This window comes from Schistocerca piceifrons, chromosome 3, assembly GCF_021461385.2.
Source record: "Schistocerca piceifrons isolate TAMUIC-IGC-003096 chromosome 3, iqSchPice1.1, whole genome shotgun sequence".
In the NCBI taxonomy this organism is placed as follows: Eukaryota; Metazoa; Arthropoda; class Insecta; order Orthoptera; family Acrididae; genus Schistocerca; species Schistocerca piceifrons.
The window spans coordinates 780384368-780410460 of record NC_060140.1 but is presented as its reverse complement, the minus strand read 5'-3'; the positions used below and the strand labels follow the sequence as shown (position 1 = coordinate 780410460).

The 26093-nt window shown below is 43.2% G+C and overlaps 1 protein-coding gene across 3 annotated transcripts in view; it reads left to right on the top strand.

Annotated features, from left to right (window-relative positions):
• Window positions 1-26093, top strand: part of LOC124788903 (brahma-associated protein of 60 kDa) — a 59346-nt gene that overhangs the window by 21861 nt on the left and 11392 nt on the right. For all 3 annotated transcript variants that reach the window (XM_047256183.1, XM_047256184.1, XM_047256185.1), the window contains exons 4-6: window positions 8788-8955; window positions 15754-15882; window positions 23804-23977. In XM_047256183.1, the coding sequence (XP_047112139.1) occupies window positions 8788-8955; window positions 15754-15882; window positions 23804-23977 (471 nt within the window). The remainder of the gene's footprint in view (window positions 1-8787; window positions 8956-15753; window positions 15883-23803; window positions 23978-26093) is intronic.

Sequence of the window (26093 nt, the reverse complement as noted above, 5' to 3'; positions counted from 1 at the left end):
ATAATGGTTCTGTTCCAGTATAATGTGTATTCATCGTTCTCCAGTACATTTTGTGGTGCATACTTGTATGTGGGAACATGTTGTTTTATAAGTTTATGTTGTAAGGCAAGCTGTTGATGTATTATTGTTGCTACATTGTCATGTCTTCTGTATTTGCTAGTATTGTACACCCGCTTGTGATGTGATCTACTGTTTATATTTGTTGTTTGCAAAGTCTGCATTTATCTGTTGTGCTATTGGGATCTTTAATAATATGCTTACTGTAATATCTGGTGTTTATTGTTTGATCCTGTATTGCAATCGTGAATCCTTCCGTCTCACTGTATATATTACCTTTTCTTAGCCATGTGTTGGATGCGTCTTGATCGATGTGTGGCTGTGTTAGATGATATGGGTGCTTGCCATGTAGTGTTTTCTTTTTCCAATTTACTTTCTTCGTATCTGTTGATGTTATGTGATCTAAGGGGTTGTAGAAGTGGTTATGAAATTGCAATGGTGTAGCCGATGTATTTATATGAGTGATTGCTTTGTGTATTTTGCTAGTTTCTGCTCGTTCTAGAAAGAATTTTCTTAAATTGTCTACCTGTCCATAATGTAGGTTTTTTATGTCGATAAATCCCCTTCCTCCTTCCTTTCTGCTTAATGTGAATCTTTCAGTTGCTGAATGTATGTGATGTATTCTATATTTGTGGCATTGTGATCGTGTAAGTGTATTGAGTGCTTCTATGTCTGTGTTACTCCATTTCACTACTCCAAATGAGTAGGTCAATATTGGTATAGCATAAGTATTTATAGCTTTTGTCTTGTTTCTTGCTGTCAATTCTGTTTTCAGTATTTTTGTTAGTCTTTGTCTATATTTTTCTTTTAGTTCTTCTTTAATATTTGTATTATCTATTCCTATTTTTTGTCTGTATCCTAGATATTTATAGGCATCTGTTTCTTCCATCGCTTCTATGCAGTCGCTGTGGTTATCCAATATGTAATCTTCTTGTTTAGTGTGTTTTCTCTTGACTATGCTATTTTTCTTACATTTGTCTGTTCCAAAAGCCATATTTATATCATTGCTGAATACTTCTGTTATCTGTAGTAATTGATTGAGTTGTTGATTTGTTGCTGCCAGTAGTTTTAGATCATCCATGTATAGCAGATGTGTGATTTTGTGTGGGTATGTTCCAGTAAGATTGTATCCATAATTTGTATTATTTAGCATGTTGGATAGTGGGTTCAGAGCAAGGCAGAACCAGAAAGGAGTTAATTAGTCTCCTTGGTATATTCCACACTTAATCTGTATTGGCTGTGATGTGATATTATTTGAATTTGTTTGGATATTAAGTGTGGTTTTCCAATTTTTCATTACTATGTTTAGGAACTGTATCACTTTAGGATCTACTTTGTATATTTCTAATATTTGTAGTAACCATGAGTGGGGTACACTATCAAAAGCTTTTTGGTAATCAATGTACGTGTAGTGTAGCGACCTTTGTTTAGTTTTAGCTTGATATGTAACCTCTGCATCTATTATCAGTTGCTCTTTACATCCTCGTGCCCCTTTGCAACAGCCTTTTTGTTCTTCATTTATAATTTTGTTCTGTGCTGTATGTGTCATTAATTTCTGTGTAATGACTGAAGTTAATATTTTATATATTGTTGGTAGGCATGTTATGGGGCGATATTTAGCTGAGTTTGCTGTGTCTGCTTGATCTTTAGGTTTCAGATAAGTTATTCCTTGTGTAAGTGTATCAGGGAATGTGTATGGGTCTGCAATGTGACTGTTAAATAATTTAGTTAGATGTGAATGGGTTGAGGTGAACTTCTTTAGCTGGAAATTTGCTATTTTATCTTTTCCAGGGGGTTTCCAATTGTGAGTAGAATTAATTCCTTGGGTGACTTCATGTTGCAAAATTATCACTTCAGGCATTTGTGGTATCATCTTGTATGTGTCTGTTTCTGCTTGTATCCACCGTGCATGCCTGTTATGTTGTACCGGGTTTGACCAGATGTTGCTCCAGAAGTGTTCCATGTCTGTTATGTTTGGTGGATTGTCTATTTTAATGTGTGTGTTATCTATTGTCTGGTAAAATTTCTTTTGGTTTGTGTTGAATGTTTGGTTTTGTTTCCTTCTATTTTCACTTTTTTGTATCTTCTAAATCGTTTGGCCAATGCTTGTAATTTCTGCTTCTTTTCATCTAATTGCTCTATCGCTTCTTGTTGTGAGATTTTACCTAACCTTTTTCGTTTTTTGTCTGATATTTCATTTCTTATAAATTGTGTTAGCTGTCCAATGTCTTTTCTCAGTTTTTCTATTCTGATCTGTAGCCTGTGTCGCCATGCTGGTTTTGTGGGTTTCTTCTGTGTGTTGGTTGGTTCTGATCTCTGCCTAGTGTGTATATTTAGTGTAGTGAGTGCTCCTATATAAACCAGTAGTTGTAACTCTTCAATAGTTGTGTTTTCATTTATTTTGTTGTGTATGATTGTGTTGATAGTTTTTATTGTTGTTTCGACTTGTGGGTTATTTGGCGGTCTATGCAAGAATGGTCTAATGTCTGTATTTGTGTCTTTGTATTCTGTATATGTCAGCTGAAATTTTTCTTCTATATCTAACATGTGTGTCTCTTCGTGTTCTATTTGTGCTTGTTCTGGTGACTGTCTTAAGATTTCGTTTTCCTCTGACTGTTTAATTGATGCGTGTTGTTCTTTGTTTGTTTGCTCTGGGATGTTTGAGTCCATTACTGTATTTTCTTCTTCTTCTGATTGCACATTATTTTGCTCCAGTATTTGTTGTACTTGTTGTTTGATGTTTTCTAATTCTGACTGGGGTATTCTGTTATTTTTGATTACTACACGGATCTGATCAGCTAGTCGTTGTTCTGTTAAAAATTTAATTCTGGTTATCTGGTAATAAATGTTGTGTATACTTGTGATCTGTATCTAGTTGTGTTGGTTCCTAGGTTTGTTGCTTGGTAATAACAGAACATGAGGTGGCGGTTAACTTCATCTGAACATCACAAGAGTTGTTGGGACACCCTATTTTTGTTAGTGATTAGTCTGTTGCATGTTTTGCTTTCGAGGTGTCATTTGTTCCCTATTCTTCTTAAAGAATTAATTTTAGTCAAAAACTATTAAGTGTTGTTCATGCAGTGCATGAATTTACTTGAAATGTCTGAGAAATTAGCACACTCTGCTGTTTCCTTATTTTAGTATAACATAAGCATCAAAATTTGTAATGTTCTTTATTCCATTCTTACCTGTATGACGATTATACTGCATTGTAGAAACATAGTTCTACAATCCCATGGTTGGAAAATCCTGTTTTGATGTTAAAATCAAACAGTGGAAAATCCAGGATGTAAAGTAACAGTGTAATGTAAAAGGTAGTTGCTATACTCAGCATGCTGAGTCACAGAAAACACACCAAAAAGACTGTCACACAATTAGCTTTCAGCCAACAAGGATTTTGTCAAAATTAGATAACATACACACATGCACACCCCATGCAAACACATCTCACACACCCATGACTACAGTCTCTGACAGCTGGAGCAATAGGGCATTGTGAGAGAGGCAACCGAGTGGGGGTAAGGAGGAGGCTGGGTCGGGGAGGAGTAGGGATAGCAGGGTTGGGTTAGGGGATGGTAAAGTGCTGCTTGGAGTGTGCAGGGACAGGGTGGAGAGTAGGGCAGCTAGATGCAGTCAGGAGATCAGATGAAGGGCAGGGGAGAGAGGAGGGACTTAAAAAGTAGAAAAGTAAAAAAGACAGAATCTGTTGGTGGAATAGAGGGCTGTGTAGTGCTGGAATGGGAACAGGGAAGGGGCTAGATGGGTAAGGACAATCTCTAGCAAAGGATGTGACCAGGAGGGTTATGGGAATGTAGGATACATTACAGGGATAGTTCCCACCTGTGCAATTCAGAAAAGCTGGTGTTGGTGGGATGGATAGAGATTGCACAGGCTGTAAAGCAGTCATTGAAATGAAGGACATCGTGTTGGGCAGCATGCTCAGCAACAAGATGGTCCAGTTGCTTCTTGGCCACAGTTTTTTGGTGGCCATTCATGCAGACTTACAGCTTGTTGGTTGTCATCCCCACATAGAATGCTACACAGTGGTTGCAGCTTAAGTTATAGATCTCTGGACTGGTTTCACAGGTAGCTCTGCCTTTGATGGGATAGGTGATGTTTGTGACAGGAATGGAGTAGGTGGCGATGGGTGGATGTATGGGGCAGGTCTTGCATCTAGGTCTTTTACAGGGATGTGAGCAATGAGGCAAAGGTTTGGGTGCAGGGTTGTGTAGAGATGGACAAGAATATTGTGTACCTTTGGTGGGAAGTGGAATACCACTGTGGAAGGTATTTTAAACTGCAAGGACAAGGATTACCTGGCCGAAGGATTCTGCCAGCTGTCACATTCATCCACCTACAAACCCTGCCACTGTGGCACCATTCCAGAAATCCATTAGCATCTCCAGTCTCTACTGAAATCCTTAGGCCCACCCCAGAACTTCTCCCCAGAGTCCAACTCTCTCCTCACTGCTACCATCCCCCCCTCCTCTCCTCCCCCCCCCCCCCCCCTCTTATTTTCTGCATGCTTCCTGAAGTCCATAAAGCCAAACATCCAGGCCGATTACTTTGCTGCCACTGAGAAAATCTCTGCTCTCGTACACCAACACCTGCAGCCAATTACCCGCAACCTATTCTCCTATATAAAAGAAATCAACCATTTTCTTCACCGACTCGCCATAGTTCCTGCCCTTTACTATACAGTGTAGATGCCACCTCAGTTTACACTAACATCCCTAATGCCCATGGCCTTACCACTATTGAACACTACCTTACCCAGCACCGACAGATTCCAAACCAACCACCTCCTTCCTATTTGCCCTGACCAACTATATCCTCACCTCCATTACTTCTGCTTTGAAGGCAGTTTTTTTTTTTTCCCATCAGTCTACTGACAGGTTTGATGTGGCCCGCCACAAATTCCTTTCTTGTGCTAACCTCTTCATCTCAGGGTAGCACTTGCAACCTACGTCCTCAATTATTTGCTTGGCGTATTCCAATCTCTGTCTCCCTCTACAGTTTTTACCCTCTACAGCTCCCTCTAGTACCATGGAAGTCATTCCCTCATGTCTTAGCAGATGTCCTATCATCCTGTCCCTTCTCCTTATCAGTGTTTTCCACATATTCCTTTCCTCTCCGATTCTGTGTAGAACCTCCTCATTCCTTACTTTATCAGTCCACCTAATTTTCAACATTCGTCTATAGCACCACATCTCAAATGCTTCGATTCTCTTCTGTTCCGGTTTTCCCACAGTCCATGTTTCACTACCATACAATGCTGTACTCCAGACGTACATCCCCAGAAATTTCTTCCTCAAATTATGGCCGGTATTTGATATTAGTAGACTTCTCTTGGCCAGAAATGCCTTTTTTGCCATAGCGAGTCTGCTTTTGATGTCCTCCTTGCTCCGTCCGTCATTGGTTATTTTACTGCCTAGGTAGCAGAATTCCATAACTTCATTGACTTCGTGACCATCAATCCTGATGTTAAGTTTCTCGCTGTTCTCATTTCTACTACTTCTCATTACCTTCGTCTTTCTCCGACTTACTCTCAAACCATACTGTGTACTCATTAGACTGTTCATTCCGTTCAGCAGATCATTTAATTCTTCTTCACTTTCACTCAGGATAGCAATGTCATCAGTGAATCGTATCATCGATATCCTTTCACCTTGTATTTTAATTCCACTCCTGAACCTTTCTTTTATTTCCATCATTGCTTCCTCGATGTACAGATTGAAGAGTAGGGGCGAAAGGCTACAGCCTTGTCTTACATCCTTCTTAATACGAGCACTTCGTGCTTGATCGTCCACTCTTATTATTCCCTCTTAGTTGTTGTACATATTGTATATGACCCGTCTCTCCCTATAGCTTACCCCTACTTTTTTCAGAATCTCGAACAGCTTGCACCATTTTATATTGTCGAACGCTTTTTCCAGGTCGACAAATCCTATGAAAGTGTCTTGATTTTTCTTTAGCCTTGCTTCCATTATTAGCCGTAACGTCAGAATTGCCTCTCTCGTCCCTTTACTTTTCCTAAAGCCAAACTGATCGTCACCTAGCGCATTCTCAATTTTCTTTTCCATTCTTCTGTATATTATTCTTGTAAGCAGCTTCGATGCATGAGCTGTTAAGCTGATTGTGCGATAATTCTCGCACTTGTCAGCTCTTGCCGTCTTCGGAATTGTGTGGATGACGCTTTTCCGAAAGTCAGATGGTATATCACCAGACTCGTATATTCTACACACCAACGTGAATAGTCGTTTTGTTGCCACTTCCCCCAATGATTTTAGAAATTCTGATGGAAAGTTATCTATCCCTTCTGCCTTATTTGACCATAAGTCCTCCAAAGCTCTTTTAAATTCCGATTCTAATACTGGATCCCCTATCTCTTCTAAATCGACTCCTGTTTCTTCTTCTATCACATCAGACAAATCTTCACCCTCTTAGAGGCTTTCAATGTATTCTTTCCACCTATCTGCTCTCTCCTCTGCATTTAACAGTGGAATTCCCGTTGCACTCTCAATGTTACCACCGTTGCTTGTAATGTCACCAAAGGTTGTTTTGACTTTCCTGTATGCTGAGTCTGTCCTTCCGACAATCGTATCTTTTTCGATGTGTTCACATTTTTCCTGCAGCCATTTCGTCTTAGCTTCCCTGCACTTTCTATTTATTTCATTCCTCAGCGACTTGTATTTCTGTATTCCTGATTTTCCCGTAACAAGTTTGTACTTCCTCCTTTCATCAATCAACTGAAGTATTTCTTCTGTTACCCATGGTTTCTTCGCAGCTACCTTCTTTGTACCTATGTTTTCCTTCCCAACTTCTGTGGTGGCCCTTTTTAGAGGTGTCCATTCCTCTTCAACTGTACTGCCTACTGCGCATTACCTACAAACAAATCCGGGGTACGGCTATGGACACCTGCATGGCACCATCCTGTGCCAACCTATTTATGGACCATCGATATGAATCCGTCCTAAACACCCAGAATCCCAAGCCCTTCATCTGGTTCAGATTCATTGATGACACCTTCATGATCTGGATCGAGGGTGAGGACACTATCCACATTCCATCAGAACCTCGACACAGTCTGCCCCAGTCCCTTCACCTGGTCCTACTCAATCCATCAAGCCACCTTCCTCAGTGTTTCCCTCCACCTCAGAGATAGCTATATCAGTAGCTATATCCATTTCAAACCTACCAACCACCAGCAATACCTCCAATTCGATAGCTGCCACACATTCCATACAAAGAAGTCGCTTCCACACAGCTTAGCAATCTGTGGCCGTTGCATCTGTAGTGACAAGCAGTCCCTCTCGAAATATAGTGTCTCACTGAGGCCTTTACAGATGGTAATTACTCTTCAACCTTGTACAGAAACAGATCTCCCGTGCATTATCTTTCCAGTCGCCCAACACCTCCCAAAGCCCCACCATCCGTCCACCAAGGATCGTTCCCCTCGTGACACAGTACCACCCAGGACTGGAGTAACTGAATTACACTCTTCGCCAGTGTTTAGACTACCTCTCGTTGTGCCCTGAAATGAGAAGTCCTGCCCCCTATCCTTCCTATTTCTCCCACAGCGGTATTCTGCTGCCCACCGAATCTACACTACATCCTCATCCATCCCTACACAGCCCCTGCTCCAAACCTCTTGCGTCATTGCTCATATCCCTGTAATAGACCTACATGCCAGATCTGTCACATACATCCACCACTGCCGACTCCAGTCCACTCCCAAACATCACCTATCCTATCAAAGGCAGGGCTACCTGTGAAACCAGTCATGTGATTTACAAGCTTAGCTGCAACCACTGCACGCGTTCTACGTGGGAATGACAACCAATAAGCTGACTGCATGAATGGCCACCGACAAACTGTGGCCAAGAAGCAACTGGACCACACTGGTGCTGAGCACGCCGCCCAACAAGACATCCTTCATTTCAGTGACCGCTTTGCAGCTTGTGCAATCTGGATCCTTCCCACCATCACCAGCTTTTCTGAATTGCATCGGTGGGAACTCTACCTGCAATGTGTCCTACATTCCCATAACCCTCCACACAATCTTCGTTAGTCATTGTCCTTAACCATCTAGCCCATTCCCTGTTCCCATTCCAGCACTACACAGCCCTCTGTTCCACCAGCACACCCATTCTTTTTATTTCTCTCCTTTTCCACTAACTTCCCCTCTCTCCCCCACCCACTGTGTAATCTCCTGACTGCACCTAGCTGTCCCACTCTCCAGCTCATCTCTGTATGCTCCCAGTGGCATTTAACCATCCCAGCCCTTACCCTGCTAACCCCTCCCCCTGTCCTAGCCTCCTTTTTACCCCCACCTAGTGGCCTCTCTCATGATGCCCTGCTGCTCACAGTCTGGCTCCAGCTGCCAGAGAGTGTGGTCATGTGTGTGTGAGTTGTTTGCAAGTTGTGTTTGCACAAGTGTGTGTGTGTGTGTGTGTGTGTGTGTGTGTGTGTTGTCTAATTTTGACAAAGGCCTTGTTGGCTGAAAGCTAATTGTGTGACAGTCTTATTGGTGTGCTTTCTGCAACTCAGCATCTCTGCTATATGGTGAGTAGCAACTATTCTTTTCATTATATTGTGATTTGATGTTAAGTAGTCAGGTTCAAGGTTCAGTAAAAGACTTTCCAAAAAGTCTCTAGAAATAGTGAGTGTTTTTTTGCCATGGTCTGTGCCTACTACATACCTAATCTTTTGCCAATTTTATTTGTACAGGAAGCATTGAAGAGACCAATGAAGCAGAAGCGGAAACTTAGAATCTTCATATCCAATACTTTCTACCCTGCCAAGGACCCATCGGAGGGAGAAGAAGGAAGTGTAGCTTCGTGGGAACTTCGTGTTGAAGGAAGGCTTCTTGAAGATAGCAAGAATGATCCAAATAAGGTGGTTTCTATAATAATTGTACTGTATATCATTCATGACAAACAGTGCATGCTAAAAAGAGTAGAGATTTGTGCCTTTCTGCAACTAGCCCTATTAATAAAAAAAAAGAATGCCCCTGTACCTTCATTCATAAAACTTGGAGGTAACTGGATAATACATTGCCTAGTAATATGTGCAGATGAGAATATATGTAAGCCTTAGCAGTCATATAGTCAGTGTCAGTTTAATTGGTCACAATTTTGTAGTGTATTATTTCCTTATTGACAAATTTAAATTGGAGCACACTAATTCATTGCCACTCCCCACACATTTTGATCAAAAGCTTATGATATCCTCCCAGGATGTTCATTAGAAATAGCTCTGCCAAATACAAATATGGGGAATGAATTCAGATACTGCCTTGTTAAAGTAACCTCTTTGGCATTTATTGAAGCAAGTTTCTGAAATCCTTTGATATCTTAATCTAAATAGCCATATAAGTGTTTGAACTCTGTTCCTCCTAAATGCATGTGCAGTATTCTGGCCAGTTCACCATCTCATTGACTAACAACTTTAATATCAGTACTTCATATGAAATTACACTTGTGAGAGTTCTATCTTCACTGAGACTGGTATATGTTAATAGTCTGAAAGCATTTGTTTTCCGCACGTCTATTAATTGAGCTTGACAGACATGTTATCAAACTTTGTTGAACCATTTACAATGCTCTCTCTCTCTCTCTCTCTCTCTCTCTCTCTCTCTCTCTCTCTCTCTCATGTGTGTGCACACACAGCTTCTTCTCACCTAAAGCATTTTACATCATCATACCTCAACAGGTATCTCTGCAATTTTCACCTCTTGCACATGTTACTGATTGGTTTCATAGAATCCAGTTGTTTGTGTCTGCTATGAGATCACTTCTCAGCTGTGGAACAGAAACAGTTTAGTTTGAAGCTCGTTGTGACTTCCACCATTTTTTGAAATTTTTGTTTATGAACCTTGGACAGAATAACACTTGCAATACATGAAATGTGTGTTCATTTGTCCTTATTGTCTTCTTTTCCTAAACTTTTTTATATTTTCTTCACTTTGATCAATTGAAATATCTTTTACCCACAATGTCTTTGTTACCTACTTTTCTTAAACCTGTGTTTGTTATTCTTGCTTTTGTGGTACATTCTGCATCCCCTTCCCTTTCCTTCCCCGAGGGGCTTAAAACACTTATGCCAATATGTGACATGCACTGGAGCTCTTGGTTCCTCTCGCCTTTTATGAGAAATGACCAAACTTAGTCCAACTTTGGAGTTTTTTTTCCCCTCTCTCCTTCAGTGTTTCACCCTCCACCTCATTTTCTAAATTTTGTAGCTGTACATGCTGTCTGGTGAAGAACACCTACTGTGGCACTCAAGAGTCCACAAAGCACAAGGATCTTAAGCACATCTTAGTCATGCGGACTTTGCATACACACCAAAAATCCAGTGTGGTAATCAGTTAAACAGGGAAGGGTTGTCACATACCGTTTTGACTGTAACCCTCTGACAATGTGGGTTTCATACTACTGATGTCAAAGCTGTGAATTCCCCACGCGGCCATGGAGTGAGTGCCCATGTTTTGCGGGGCACTCGGATTCTGTGCAATGATCAGTTGGCAGTTGCTGTGGCTAGTTGATGACAATGGAGAGAGCCCTTGATTGAATAGTGTCATCAAGGCAGATAATCCACAAGTGAAACAGATCAAACTTATTAAAACAAATTGCCTTCTCAATAGCAGTTATAAAGCTGTTGGCTACAACACTTTTATCATTTCCATATCTGGCCACGCCGAAGGGATGCGGGACAAACACAAAGAAGTGGAGTCATGTCTACAGCAACAAATTGTCGTTCTTTGTGGAACATAATGAGGAAGAATTTTGAGAAATACCTGCATTAGAAAAGGCTAAAAATGGGTCTCTGTTGATGAGAATGACAAATGCTACTAAATCTCGAGCACTGAAAAAATCCATTTGTAAAAAGCTACAACATAGCCCAGAACCATTACTGAGGCTCAGTTGCTGTACAAAGACCTGCCTGCTCAGCGGTAGCGAGAAATTTCTGTGCTTAACTTCCACAGGTCAGTGGCCTGGCACCCTGACAAGCCTTCAGGGAGGTTCTGTGGTTCAGCCCACTACTATATGGCAACAGCTGTATGTTGATCCCTGAACTGTGTTAGAGATCAGAATGAGATTTTCACTCTACAGTGGAGTGTGCACCGATATGTTAGAGATGCTTCCCCATGACACAGATACTCCACAGTCAGTACTAGACAGTTGCATTCAAACTTGTGGCCCAGCTGAGTAGATGATTGGCTTGGCATTGCACCTGCCAAGTACCACTTGTCGCCCCAAGTTCTACTGACGTCGCCTCAGTATCTGTTGTAACTATGATGTTGCCACTGGAATCCTCCAGCTGCCCACTGCAGCTCTCTAGCCATTGGTCCAGTTTTACTCTAGACAATGCTGCAACCTGCTGCAAAGCCAGAAGACACCTGGTTGCCTCCTCCCTGCAACAGAGCCATCTTCAGTGCACCATATACCACTACAGAGTCAGAAAACACCAAGTTGGCATTCCTCAGTAAGCCTTCCACTCTGTGCTAATGTCACTGGCCAATTGCTGCAACAGCTAAAATTCAAGATGTCATATTCCAAAGACAATTTATGCTGCAAGCTTATGACAAATTTGTGGTAACTTATATCCAAGCTGGTGAAACTTTGTACTTCATTTATGCATTTCAAGTTTTCAGCATAACAGTTGAACAAGTGAAGAACAGGAGCCACTGGCTATGAGGCTCAAACAAGTCACAGCATAGTAATCAGTGCCAGTCGTCACGTTGAAGCTACCGCATTGCTGTCTTTGTTTTGTGTGAATATAAACAATGTGCATTGTACATGGTTTCTACCATGTGCTTGTATTTCACTGTGCTTTGTTTCACTGTGATTTAGAAAATCCTAATATTTCGAAAATCCCACCAAAATGATTTCATGCATGTTGAGATGTCACTGAATGGCCAGACAGTGGAGTTACTATGGAGAACTTCTGAGTTTTATGGGCAGGAGAAACAGTACTACCATCAATTCCCCTGTATAAAGTTTTGAAACGAACATCAAAAACCCTCTGAATCAGTTCAAGAACAAGAGTTATTGCAAAAGTTGAACTATGTAGCTGTCGGATATAACTATTCTGAGGCCTCTGAATCAGATATTGTATTTTTAGCGACCCCTGGAAAGAAGAAAAATCAGCCCCATTCTGTCACCAACTTAGGTTCTTCCCAGACTTCTGCTCCCCACACCTAACAAATTGTTATATCCATTTCAATAAATGGAAGCTCACCAGTGCTTCAGCTTTATGGCAGGATAATTCCCGAGAGCAGTGTACACAGTCAAATGTTAAAACACCTCAGCCAAAGAAATAAAAAGAATATCATTGAGATTTTATTTGCTTGTGCAAGGAAAAAAAATTTTCTCTCCATGGCAGAAGAGCATCATAGGTTATTGAGAATGGGAAGAGATACAGAAAACATTTATAATTAGAGACCAGTTTGTCTGAATAACCATCTTGAAGCCTTGTCCAAGTGTACTAAACCTAGAATCTGCAATCCCCGATGACTTTGCACAATGCTGACACTTGATAACTGTGTTCCTTGACTTTCAAAATGTGTATGATACAACTTGGTGTCAGCACATGTTATCCACGTTACATAAAAGGGGGTTCCAGGACTGTATAGAAGTTTATATGTAGAACTTTGTATCACTTCCACTGTTTTAGATCAGAGTAGGCACAGTTATTAGTAGTTAGCATGTTCAGGAGAAGAGGATTCCACAGGGATTAGTACTGAGTACTAACCTCTTTGTGAAAGCAATAAATAATATTGGAACTGCAGTGGGACCTATAATCTCATTGGCATTGTACGAAGATAATTTTCACTTTCATAGCCGCTCTACATCCATTGCATAATATAGAACGTCAACTTCAGAGACCTATAGGGAAGGCACATGACTGGGCTTAAAATCAGGGGTATTATATCTGACCTTTGTCATAAATTTCTATAGACTCAGGTCTGTACTAGATTCATTTATGAGATCAGATGTTACAGGTAGTTGAACAATTCTACTTCTTAGACTTACTATTAAACAACAGAGTTGTATGGCTACCTCGCTTTCATTAACTAATGGGATCTAATGCAAATGGATAATAAAAAATTTACTCACCAAGCGGCGGCAGGAGCGCACACACGACTCTAACTTTTACTATGTTTTGGAGCCAGTGACTCCTCCTTCTTGCTGAATAGTTGAAGGGGAAGGAAGAGGGGTGAAAGAAAAGGGGTACAGTTCAGAAAAGTCACCCAGAACCCTGGGTCAGGGGAGACTTGCCAGATGAGATGAGAAGGAAAGACTGACTGACTGAGGACTGGACTGGATGAGATTTGAAAACCTGAAAGCTTAATGTTCGAAGACAGGATAGTATGCAAGGCAGAGACTACTACTAAAACATTGAGCTCGAGTTATTAAGAGTGAAAAACTAAGTGCATTGTATGTAACAGAGATGGGATGGAGGAGAGCAAAAAATAGACAGGTCAGGATATCACAGAGGTAGAAAACTAAATTGGAGTGAAGAAAGGAGTAGTTACTATGAATAAATGTCAAAACAGAAGGAATGAATGTAAACTGCTCTGCACCAGGATATTGTATTTTGCCAGTTTACAGCCTCTGCCTATGCCCATTCATCCTGACTGATAACTGGGTGGTAGTCTACAACATGACAGTAGGCTCTACAACATGACAATTCTGACCTCAGTGCCTGTTTACGACACATGCCATCTGGATTCTTCCCCCAGACACCAGTTTCTCAGAACTCCACAGGTGGGAACTAGCACGACAATATGTCCTTGGTTCTCGCAACCCACCTAGTGTTAATTTACATTAATCCATCTTGTCTCGGCATTTATTCGCAATAACTACTCCTTTCTTCACTCCATTTTAGTTTTCTGCCTCTGTGATTTCCTGACCTGTCTATTTTTTGCCATTCTCCCTCCCTTTCTCTGTTACTTACAATGCTCTTAGCTTTTCACTCTTGTTAACTCGTGCATAATGTTTCAGTAGTAATCTCTGTCTTGCATACTACCTTGTCTTCCTCTGTTAGCTCCTGAACTGTACCCCTTTTCCTAAACCTCTCCAGTCCTTTCCCTTCAACCGACTTCCTCACCTCCAACTCTTCTGTCGGAAGAAGGAGCCACTGGCTCTGAAAGCTTGTAAAAGTTGAACCTTTTTGTGTGTATGCTCTCTGTTTCCTTGGTTACATCTGCGAAATAGAGGAGACATTTCACTAAAATTTTGTAAAACAATAATTTTGTCTCTGCTAGTTTATAGATGTCTTGTATGAATCGCCAGCACCATCGAACTCAAGTTATTAGACTCTGTACATAGTAGTGGTGTAAGACTGGTAAGACTGGAAACTAGAGCCTTCTGAATAAGTCCAATCAACAATCTTGCAGAAGTGGTTGTTTCACCTTTGAGAGTCAAACACCAGCAACTTCTTGTCATAAGCAATTGCAAAGTGAAATTAAATGTCATGTGGTGAGGGCCTCCTGTCAGACTGGTCGCCTGGTGCAAGTCTTTTTAGGTGACACCACTTCGGTGACTTGCATGTTGATTTGGGGTGGGGGGGGGGGGGGAGATGATAATGAGATGATGATATGACGACGACGACGATGACACAACCCGCAGCGCAGTCCCTGAGCAGAGAAAATCTCTGACCCAGCTGGGGATCGAACCCGGGCCCCTGTGCTCATTATTCCACTGTACTGACCACTCAGCTATTGAGGCGCACAAGCAGTCACAATCAACCAGAGGGCTTGTTACCCCACCATGTACCAAAACCAAAACCCAACTGCTCATGAATAGACTCTGAACAGGAAGAGCAGCCAAGGATCAGCACACTAAACTCAAATGTCCCCTGCTTTCATGTAGACGCAGAATCTCATATCGGACTCCTCCGACTGATCCCACCATTCAGCAATAATGTCAGTGTTTTAGAAGTAGGGACATGAGAATGTAGCATCTTTTTAGGAAAAATTGTCATCTGTCCGTTCTTTTATTTTTATTTTTTTAGTTTAATCATGTATAAATTTAAGATTGTCATGCCGTGTGCCTGAAGATGAGTAGGTTCTTACCGCTACACACCCCTTTCACCCCCCTCCCTCAAATACCATCCCGGTACCCCCACCCCAGGATTCTCGAGTACAGAGGTTTTATCCATATATCGAATGGATAACTGTCAATTCTCTAATATATAAGAAGTATTTCTTTCCACCTATAAAATTAGTTACCACGACATCACATGTGTTGAAATTGACCAACTCAGTTATAACAAAAAAAAATGCAATTTTAGAGTCTTGCCGCGAGGGATTAGCCGAGCAGTCTAGGTGCTGCAGTCATGGACTGTGCGGCTGGTCCCGGCGGAGGTTCGAGTCCTCCCTCGGGCATGGGTGTGTGTGTGTTTGTCATTAGGATAATTTAGGTTAAGTAGTGTGTAAGCTTAGGGACTGATGACCTTAGCAGTTAAGTCCAATAAGATTTCACACACAAATGTCTTGCGACAAGTTTTAGTGCCTGCATTACTGTATTTTAAATTTAGTTTGTGAGTTATCTCCCTTTATTTCTCTAAAGTATTTGCTACAGCATTAATCATAAGAGTGTATTGCAGAAATTACTCCACATGCTTGTAAGTTGTATTTGTCTATAATATCAGGGTACCCAAGCATTCATAATTTTGTTTTTCTTGTAGGTGAAGAGAAAATTTTCATCATTCTTCAAGAGTCTAGTCATAGAACTTGACAAGGATCTCTATGGGCCAGATAATCATCTAGTTGAATGGCATAGAACACCAACAACACAGGAAACAGATGGTTTTCAGGTAATTAAAGAGAGGTATTTTGTGTGCGCATTTGAGTGTGTATGTGAAATAGTCTTTAACATAAAGATAGCATATGCATGTGCTATCTTCATGTTAGATTTATTTACAGTACATAAGATGATGACTTTGCCCAAGAAGCTGCTTTCAGATACACTGCGGATAACACAAAACTAAGCATGCCACATATCCCCACTAATACTCTACTTTCAGCCAGAGCATTAAACACAATGCTCAAAACTCTGTTGAAAGAATGAAGCCAGATTATGAATATTCGCAGCATTTTTTGACATTTTATTATTGTGGTTGAGAAACCAGAATTTGGGAGACATGCAGTGGTAATAGCTTACTTAAGATGTTCTACAGTAGAGCAGCACTCACTTTGGCGATAACAGCTTGAGATTATGAGCAGAGATGGCACCTCTCCATGGCAATGAAATAGTTAGACTGATTCAGTAGGATCCTGGGGAACAATTTCTTTGTGTGTCATGCCTTGCACTTTAAAAAAATGCAGTGTGCAACCTTTTCATTGAATTGAATCTTTCATCAGTGATGCCCAATGTTTTTAAAAGCTTTTTGAAAGCCTTTAATTTGTTGCAAGTAATTAATTTTTTAAGGAAGGAAAATATAACCTAATTTCTGACATTTTTAAAATTTACATATCCTACAAAATGTTTCTGCAAGCTACACAACTTGTTTCAGCTGGTTATTCTTAAGAGATCGTTGTTTCGAATGGTCTTTACTTTCCTGTCATCTTGAAAGTAATTAAAGATGATGGGGAACATTTGTATGATTCAAATTTCATGTGAAAAGCATGGTAAACAGTTTTTAGCAGGATTACAAGAGCATTTGATGACCAATTTGATGCGCGCGCGCGCACACACACACACACACACACACACACACACACACACACACACACACACACACACACATTGCAGAGTAGAATGGTAGTGGTCATGTGTGTCTGTGTAGGTGATGGCCTCCACCAAATGAATCCTCCCCCTGCGGGTCCGGGGATTAGAATAGGCCCGCGGTATTCCTGCCTGTCGTAAGAGGTGACTAAAAGGAGTCCATCCCCCTCACGGGGGTAGTTGGCGCCTGCGTCCAGAGACGGACGGTTCCACGACCTATAATCGTGGTCCTTTTGGTTTTTCACTTCTCGTTTCTTCCTTCCTTTTGTTGGTTCCTTTCTTTGCTCTTCTCCACCTCACTGTCTTCCTTACTCTTTCCCTTGACTTCCCCTTGCCTTCTCATTGCCTTTTTCTCCTTGCCTTCTCATTGCCTTTTTCTCATTGCCTTTTTCTCATTGCCTTTTTCTCATTGCCTTTTTCTCATTGCCTTTTTCTCATTGCCTTTTTCTCATTGCCTTTTTCTCATTGCCTTTTTCTCATTGCCTTTTTCTCATTGCCTTCTTCTCCTTGCTTTCTCATTGCCTTCTTCTCCTTACCTTCTCTGGTCTCCGCCTCGGCGTTTGAGACAGTCTGTCCTCTTTCTCCCTCTCTCTCTTCTTTTTCCTCTTCTTCCTTCCTCCCTGTGCGTGCCTGAAGGCCGACCCACGCGTTCGCACGCGTAGCCGGTGACAGGGTAACGCGTAAGTCCCCGCCCTGGGTAGACATGTAAGGCACGCGCGTACCCCCTGGTAAAGGCCAGGCCCGGGGAGGGGTGATTGCCTGAGCTGATACCTTCTGACCATGCCGATTGGTCCCTCCGTCTGTTTCTCGGGAGGTGTGACCTGAGGTGTAAACATTCACCTACGGCGGGAGTGCCCTCTGAGGGGGTCCCCACAAGGAAGGAGCGCGCCATCGGAGACGCTGGCAATCATGGGGGATTCCTCCGCAATGGATTCTACTCCATCTCTCTCGACTTCGACCCAAAAACGGAAACGTGACCAGCCAACAGTGACAAAAGTACTACCGCCTGCCCCACAGTTCCTCGTAGTTTCTCGATCTGAGGACGGAAAGGATTTTTCCTCTGTCAACCCTTTCGTTATTCAGAAGGGCGTAGATGCCATAGCCAGATCTGTCAAATCTTGTACCAGGTTGCGTAACGGCACCTTATTACTAGAAACTGAGAGTGCCTTTCAGGCACAAAAACTGCTTCGGGCCACCCTCTTGTACACGTTCCCTGTCCGGGTGGAGGCCCACCGAACTTTGAATTCGTCTCGTGGTGTAGTCTATACTAGCTCCCTCGACGGATTGACTGACGAGGAGCTTCAATCTTTCCTCACTGAGCAGGGCGTGACGGCTGTCCATAGGGTCATGAAAAAGGTCAACAATGACCTTGTACCGACCCGGACTCTTTTCTTGACCTTCGATAGTGTTAAGCTGCCATCGCGCATCAAGGCGGGCTACGAGGTTATTTCTGTTCGCCCCTATGTCCCGACACCTACGCGCTGCTACCAGTGTCAGCGTTTCAGTCACACTCGACAGTCTTGTTCCAATGCGGCTAAATGTGTCACTTGTGGCAGGGATGCCCATGAGGGTGACTGTCCACCTCCGTCTCCTCGTTGTGTGAACTGTCAGGGTGACCATGCCGCATCCTCCCGCGACTGTCCTGTCTATAAGGAAGAACGCTGTATCCAAGAAATTCGGGTCAAAGAGAAAGTGTCCACCTCGGCTGCTCGCAAGCTATTGGCTAGTAGGAAGCCCACGCTGCTCCCAGCGGGGAAATACAGTACTGTCCTCGCCTCTCCTCGGACTACCCGGGAGGTAGCAACCCAGACATGCGATCTGACCTTCAGCACCACGGTCGTCCGTTCGGCCAGTGCTAAGATCGCGCGGTCGACGTCTCCTCTTCCTCCCATCACCCCACAGACACCAGCCCCTTCCTCAGCTTCTGCTAAGACGAAGACATCGAAGTCAGATGCACGGGCCTTCAAGAAGGAACCATCCCGTGCAGACTTCCTCCGTACCTCGACCTCCCAGCCTTCGACCGGTACTTCCACTAAACGTCCTTCCAAAAAGGCGCATAGGAAGCACAGTTCTCCTTCTCCGCCACGGCGCATTTCTTCTCCTGCGCCACCCAGCGGTTGCCGCCCCAGGCTGTCATCCGTTTTGCCTGGCCGCACCACTGGTAGCCGTACATCTGGCCGTTCACCGGCGGAGGAAGCTCCCCCTCCCGGCCATCCTCCCGAGATGGCCGATGACCCTATAGACCCAATGGACGATGACTGTCCGCCTACTGATAGCGGCGGCAGTGCTCGCTCGAAGCCAGGCCCTAAGCGGCCTTCGAGGTGACCACTTCTATCATCATCCTTTTCTTACGATGGCACTTATTCACTGGAATATTCGCAGCATTCGCTCCAACCGAGAGGACTTGGAAGTTGCTGCTCCGCTTGCACCGTCCGCTCGTCGTAGCCCTCCAGGAAACGAAGCTACGCCCATGCGATCAAATTGCCTTGGCACACTACACCTCTGTGCGTTTTGACCTACCCCCTGTGGTAGGTATCCCAGCTCATGGAGGGGTTATGTTGCTGGTCCGGGATGATATTTACTACGATCCCATCACGTTGCACACCGGCCTGCAGGCAGTTGCCATCCGCATTACTCTCCCCACTTTTACGTTTTCCTTTTGTACCGTTTACACTCCATCGTCATCTGCCGTTACCAGGGCAGACGTGATGCAACTTATTGCTCAGCTACCTGCACCATTTTTGTTAACTGGAGACTTCAATGCCCACCATCCCCTTTGGGGCTCTCCAGCATCCTGCCCGAGGGGCTCCTTGTTAGCAGACCTTTTCAACCAGCTCGATCTTGTCTGCCTCAATACTGGCGCCCCTACTTTTCTTTCGGACACATCTCACACCTATTCCCATTTAGACCTCTCTATATGTACTCCCCAACTTGCACGCCGGTTTGAGTGGTATGCACTTTCTGATACATATTCGAGCGACCACTTCCCGTGTGTTATCCATCTCCTGCAGCATACCCCCTCTCCGTGCTTCTCTAATTGGACCATCTCCAAGGCAGACTGGGGGCTCTTCTCTTCCAGGGCGACCTTTCAGGATCAAACCTTCACAAGCTGCGATCGTCAGGTCGCACACCTCACGGAAGTCATTCTCGCTGCTGCTGAATATTCCATCCCTCACCCTCCTTCTCCACGTCGCGTACCGGTCCCCTGGTGGACCGCAGCATGTAGAGATGCTTTACGTGCTCGTCGACGTGCTTTACGCACATTTAAACGCCACCCTACAGTGGCGAATTGTGTCAATTATAAACGATTACGTGCTCAGTGTCGTCGTATTATCAAAGAAAGCAAGAAAGCCAGCTGGGCTGCTTTCACAAGCACCTTCAACAGTTTTACTCCTTCTTCTGTTGTCTGGGGTAGCCTGCGCCGGCTATCTGGCACTAAGGTCCACTCACCAGTTTCTGGCTTGAAGGTCGCGAATGACGTCCTTGTGGCCCCTGAGGCTGTCTCCAATGCCTTCGGTCGCTTTTTCGCAGAGGTTTCGAGCTCCGCTCATTACCACCCTGCCTTCCTCCCCCGCAAACAGGCAGAGGAGGCTAGGCCACCTAACTTCCGCTCCTCGAATTGTGAAAGTTATAATGCCCCATTCACCATGCGGGAACTCGAAAACGCACTTGGCCGATCACGGTCCTCTGCTCCAGGGCCAGATTCTATTCATATTCAGATGCTGAAGAACCTTTCTCCTGCGGGTAAAGGTTTTCTTCTTCGTACATACAATCGCATCTGGATTGAGGGACATGTTCCCGCATGCTGGCGCGAGTCTATTGTTGTCCCGATTCCTAAGCCGGGGAAGGACAAGCACTTGCCTTCCAGTTATCGACCTATCTCGCTTACCAGCTGTGTCTGTAAAGTGATGGAGCGAATGGTTAACTCTCGATTGGTTTGGCTGCTCGAGTCTCGACGCCTACTTACCAATGTACAATGTGGATTTCGTAGGCGCCGCTCTGCTGTTGACCATCTGGTTACCTTGTCGACCTTCATTATGAATAACTTCTTGCGGAAGCGCCCGACCGCGGCTGTGTTCTTTGATTTGGAGAAGGCTTACGACACCTGTTGGAGGGCGGGCATTCTCCGCACCATGCATACATGGGGCCTTCGCGGTCGCCTCCCTCTTTTTATTCGTTCCTTTTTAATGGATCGACAGTTCAGGGTACGTGTGGGTTCTGTCCTGTCCGACACCTTTCGCCAGGAGAATGGGGTGCCACAGGGCTCAGTTTTGAGCGTCGCTCTCTTCGCCATCGCGATCAATCCAATAATGGATTGCCTCCCAGCTGATGTATCAGGCTCCCTTTTCGTGGACGATTTTACCATCTATTGCAGCGCGCAGTGTACACGTGTCCTGGAGCGCTGTCTTCAGCGTTCTCTTGACCGTCTTTACTCCTGGAGTGTCGCCAATGGCTTCCGTTTTTCTGCCGAGAAGACGGTCTGTATTAACTTCTGGCGCTACAAAGAGTTTCTCCCACCGTCCTTACGACTCGGTCCTGTTGCTCTCCCAATCGTGGAGACAACTAAATTTTTAGGCCTTGCAATTGACAGGAAACTTAGCTGGTCTCCACATGTGTCATATTTGGCCGCCCGTTGTACCCGTTCTTTAAATGTCCTCCGTGTTCTCAGTGGTATGTCGTGGGGAGCGGATCGAACCGTCCTACTTCGTCTATATAGGTCGATCGTCCGCTCCAAGCTGGATTATGGGAGCTTCGTATACTCCTCTGCACGGCCTTCCATCTTACGCCGCCTCAACTCCATACAACATCGGGGTTTACGACTTGCGATCGGAGCATTTTATACCATTCCCGTAGAGAGTCTTCATGCTGACGCTGGCGAATTGCCACTCACCTACCGGCGCGATATACTGCTTTGTCGGTATGCCTGTCGGCTACTGTCAATGCCCGACCATCCGTCTTATCGTTCCTTTTTTGACGACTCTCTTGACCGTCAATACGGGTTGTATGTCTCTGCCCTGCTACCCCCTGGAGTTCGCTTTCGTCGCCTCCTTCAACACCTTAATTTTTCACTCCCTGCAATCTTTCGAGTGGGCGAGAGCCGCACGCCACCTTGGCTCCAGGCTCAGGTCCGCGTTCACCTTGACCTCAGCTCGCTCCCAAAAGAGGTCACCCCCGGTTCGGTCTACCACTCCCGTTTTTTGGAACTTCGTTCGAAGTTCATCAACATGACTTTCATTTATACAGATGGCTCTAAGACCAATGACGGGGTCGGGTGTTCCTTTATTGTCGGGGCACAAAGTTTCAAATACCGGCTCGATGGCCATTGTTCGGTCTTCACAGCCGAGCTCTTTGCCCTCTACCAGGCTGTTCTTTACATCTGCCGCCACCGACATTCTGCTTATGTCATCTGCTCAGATTCCCTGAGCGCCATCCAGAGCCTCAGTGATCCGTACCCGGTTCACCCTTTCGTACACCGGATCCAACGCTCTCTTCAGCAGCTGGTGGACGTCGGTTCTCCAGTTAGCTTTATGTGGGTTCCTGGCCATGTCGGTATCCCTGGGAACGAAGCTGCAGATGCCGCGGCCAAGGCTGCGGTCCTCCAGCCTCGGACAGCTTCTTGTTGTGTCCCTTCGTCCGATTTTAGCAGGGTCATTTGTTGGCGCATCTTATCGCTGTGGCATGCCGATTGGGCTGCACTTACCGACAACAAGCTTCGGGCCTTAAAACCTCTTCCCGTGGCTTGGACGTCCTCCTCACGCCCTTCTCGGCGGGAGGAGGTCGTTTTAGCCCGGTTAAGAATTGGACACTGCCGGTTCAGCCATCGCCATCTGCTGACGGCTGCGCCGGCGCCGTTCTGCCCATGTGGGCACTTGCTGACGGTTAGACACATTTTAATGTCCTGTCCAGATCTTAACACACTGCGCCTCGATCTTAACCTGCCAAATACTTTCGATGCCATTTTAGCGGATGACCCACGAGCAGCTGCTCGTGTTCTTCGTTTTATCAATTTGACAAACCTCGCTAAGGACATTTGATGATGCTGTTTTTTAATCCTATGCCTGTCAGTCTGTCTTTTATCGTGTTTTCCCTTTTAGTTGTTGTGGTCAACTTGTGCCTCGCGGTGCATTCTTAGAGTAGTCAGGGCGCTAATGACCATTGAAGTTGTGCGCCCTAAAACCACAAAAAAAAAAAAAAAAAAAACCAAATGAATCTGTGTTCCTGACAGATGACACAATTTTTATGTTAGGAAAAGGATTGTCATGCCCATTTTTGGGCAGGTGTGTCCAGATGCTGTACTTTTTTTCCATATTCTTTTAACACTTGTACATATAGGTGTCATTAGAGAGACAGACTTCCCATTAGTTATGAATGACAATCTAATAAGTCATTTTCTGGGGAAAATGGTAAGTCTGCTAGAACTAGACATTATAGTGCCAACCATCTGTCATCCAAGTGTTCCACTGTATACTGTACTACTTCATCTCCCATTCAAATAAGAAATGGCACATTTTAGATTAATTTTATTATTTGCAGTTCTAGCTAAAGTAATTACTCTAAAGTATTCACATGGTGTAGTATTCCAGTATCATAGAGACCTTAAACTATTTGCTATTGAAGTAGAGCAAGTAAACTTCGCCAGATGATGTACACTACCAATGACTGAAAATTACTTGCATTTTTTATATTTATGTACAGAAAATAGTTGTTTCAAACTACCTCTGATAAAATAGTTAATCCAGATCAAATTCACTAGGAAATAGGGAAGTAATTTTATGTTTTCGCATTTTGAGGCAGAATTTGCTTCTGTTTCACATGTATGCAAATTTTTCCAGTCCCTAACTGTAAGTAACAAAATAGTGATTATGAAAATGTGTGCATAGTCAAACCTTTTTTTACCTTCCCAAAATATAAAAAACTGCAAACAATAAAATGTGATATTGTTTGGCATATCCAACAATACCTCATTAGTTATTTGTGTTGTTTAAACAAATAATGAATATTTTCAATAGGTGAAACGACCAGGAGATAAAAATGTACGCTGCACAATTCTCCTTTTGCTGGATTACCAACCACTGCAGTTCAAATTGGATCCTAGACTTGCAAGACTTCTTGGTGTGCACACACAGACACGACCCGTTATCATCAGTGCTCTCTGGCAGTACATAAAAACGCACAAACTACAAGTAAGTAAATGGCCTGATATTTTTCTGATCATCCATTATAAATCAGCTATACTACCTATAAAACTTAAGAAAACTTCCTTCATATTGTACGAATAGTGAACCACTCTCATAACAGGCACAGTCACTTTAGATACTTTCAGGGAATTTGTGTGTCAAGTTTCATGTTTCATAAATGAGAAAATCAATCTTTTTTTCTGTCCACTGTCATTGGCGCACATACTGAGAAATAAGGGTCACAGTAGTCTGAAAGCAATGTTTGACGTGATGAAATTAAAATGAATGTTTGCTCATGTAATACATTCTCTCAGTTGAGGAAATTTGAGATCAGATGTTTTATATATACCATGAGGCAACAGTCAGTCAGTCAAGAAAGAAATGTAATTTTATTATTTGTAGTTGGCTGTGCGTTGCCTGTTACCATTTGGTAAGATTAGTAGATCTCTGTACTAACAAATCCACTTTTAATTAACTGTCTCTGGCTGTCCAAGTGAAACTTCCATAAGAATGAAATCACTACAACTCATTATTAATAAACACTATTTTCAGAAAAAATTACTTTCAAGGAATAAATATAAAACAAGTTTCCAAATTAACATGACTTCAGTGAACTGCCACTTAAGTTGACTACTTTGATACAAACATTTGTTTATTGGTTAGCTGTAGAGGAATATGAGAGCCATTCGTTTGCTTAACTGTTGTCACAGTCCCCCACACATAATCAATTGCTCCAAATGCAACAGACGGTCTGAATGCATAGTAAGTGACTTCGGTGTCGGTTCAGTGACAGTGTACATGTTCCAATATTCTTTTTACATTATACTGAAAGATCTTACTGCTGAAAATCAAGCATCTCCTAGTTGAAAAGGAAGGACACTACTGTGTCGTTATTCAGAGACTTAGGTCTTACCTGAAATAGATTCCATAGAAAGGAAGGAACAGGGTTCCAGGTCAAACAAACATGAGATAATTGAACAAAATCAAATAGGTGTGGTAATAACTTAATAGGGATGTTGGTTAAATACTATGAACAGCTTAGAGAATATATAATTGTAGTCCCAAATCAATGTAAAGACCAACTAGAATAAGGTAAGTATTTATGCCTCCTAGCCCTGCAGGTGGTGGTGGTGATTTTGAAGAAATAAGAGAAGTTATCCAGTTAAAGGAGATGAAAACTGAAAACTGAGGAATTCAATAGTAGGAAAAGGAGGAGAGAAAAATAATTAACATGGACCAGAAAAAGGAATGAAAGGGAAAGCTGCCTGGTAGGATATTGCACAGTGAACATTGTAACTGTTGCTATCACTTAGTTGAAGAATCTTTAAACAAGGTCATGTGTGTGAAAGAGATCTGCATTATCATGTTGGGATTTGTAAGATTCTCCTTGATAGGTCAGGGGTGCCCTTCTGAACATAGCACTTTTTTGTCAGGCAGTATCAATGATGATGAGATGGGAGGTGTAATGTTAAGAGATAAGGAGCTATTCTAGGTGCAGTGGGCAACATCAACAGGTCAGACAGAATGGACTTCATTTCAGGGCATGATTTTTAGGCAATCGAAACTTTGTCAAAGTAGATGATCAATACATTTAAGACCAGTATAGTAATGAGTGACAGGTAGTGCAGTCCCATGTTTTTTGAGGGATCAGTAGTACCAGGATTGGACATGGTGGCCCAGGAGATCTATTTTTGACTATGCCAGTGTGTTAATTACGTCCAGTTAAGGCTGACGTGATAATGTTGGTGTATTGCTGGAAAGAATCTGTATCTGAACAAATACGTTTACCTTGAATGCCAAGGGTTTATGGGAGGGCATGTTTGACGTGGAAAGGATGGCAGCTGTCAAAATGTAAGTGCCATTGTTTGTTTGAAGGTTTTATGCCAATAAAACAGTGTAGCTGATCCTCAGTGATGATGTCAACATCAAGGGAAGTGGCAAGGGATTCACAATAGTACCGTGTGAAATTTAATTGGATGTCTGTAGGTAGAGATTCTAAAAATTTTAACAGGTCAACCTCACAGTGAGTCAGTATGTCAAATATGTCATAAATATATCTGAACCAAGTGAGGGGCTGAAGGCTTACGGATTCTAGGAAAGGCTCCTCCAAGAGACACATGCA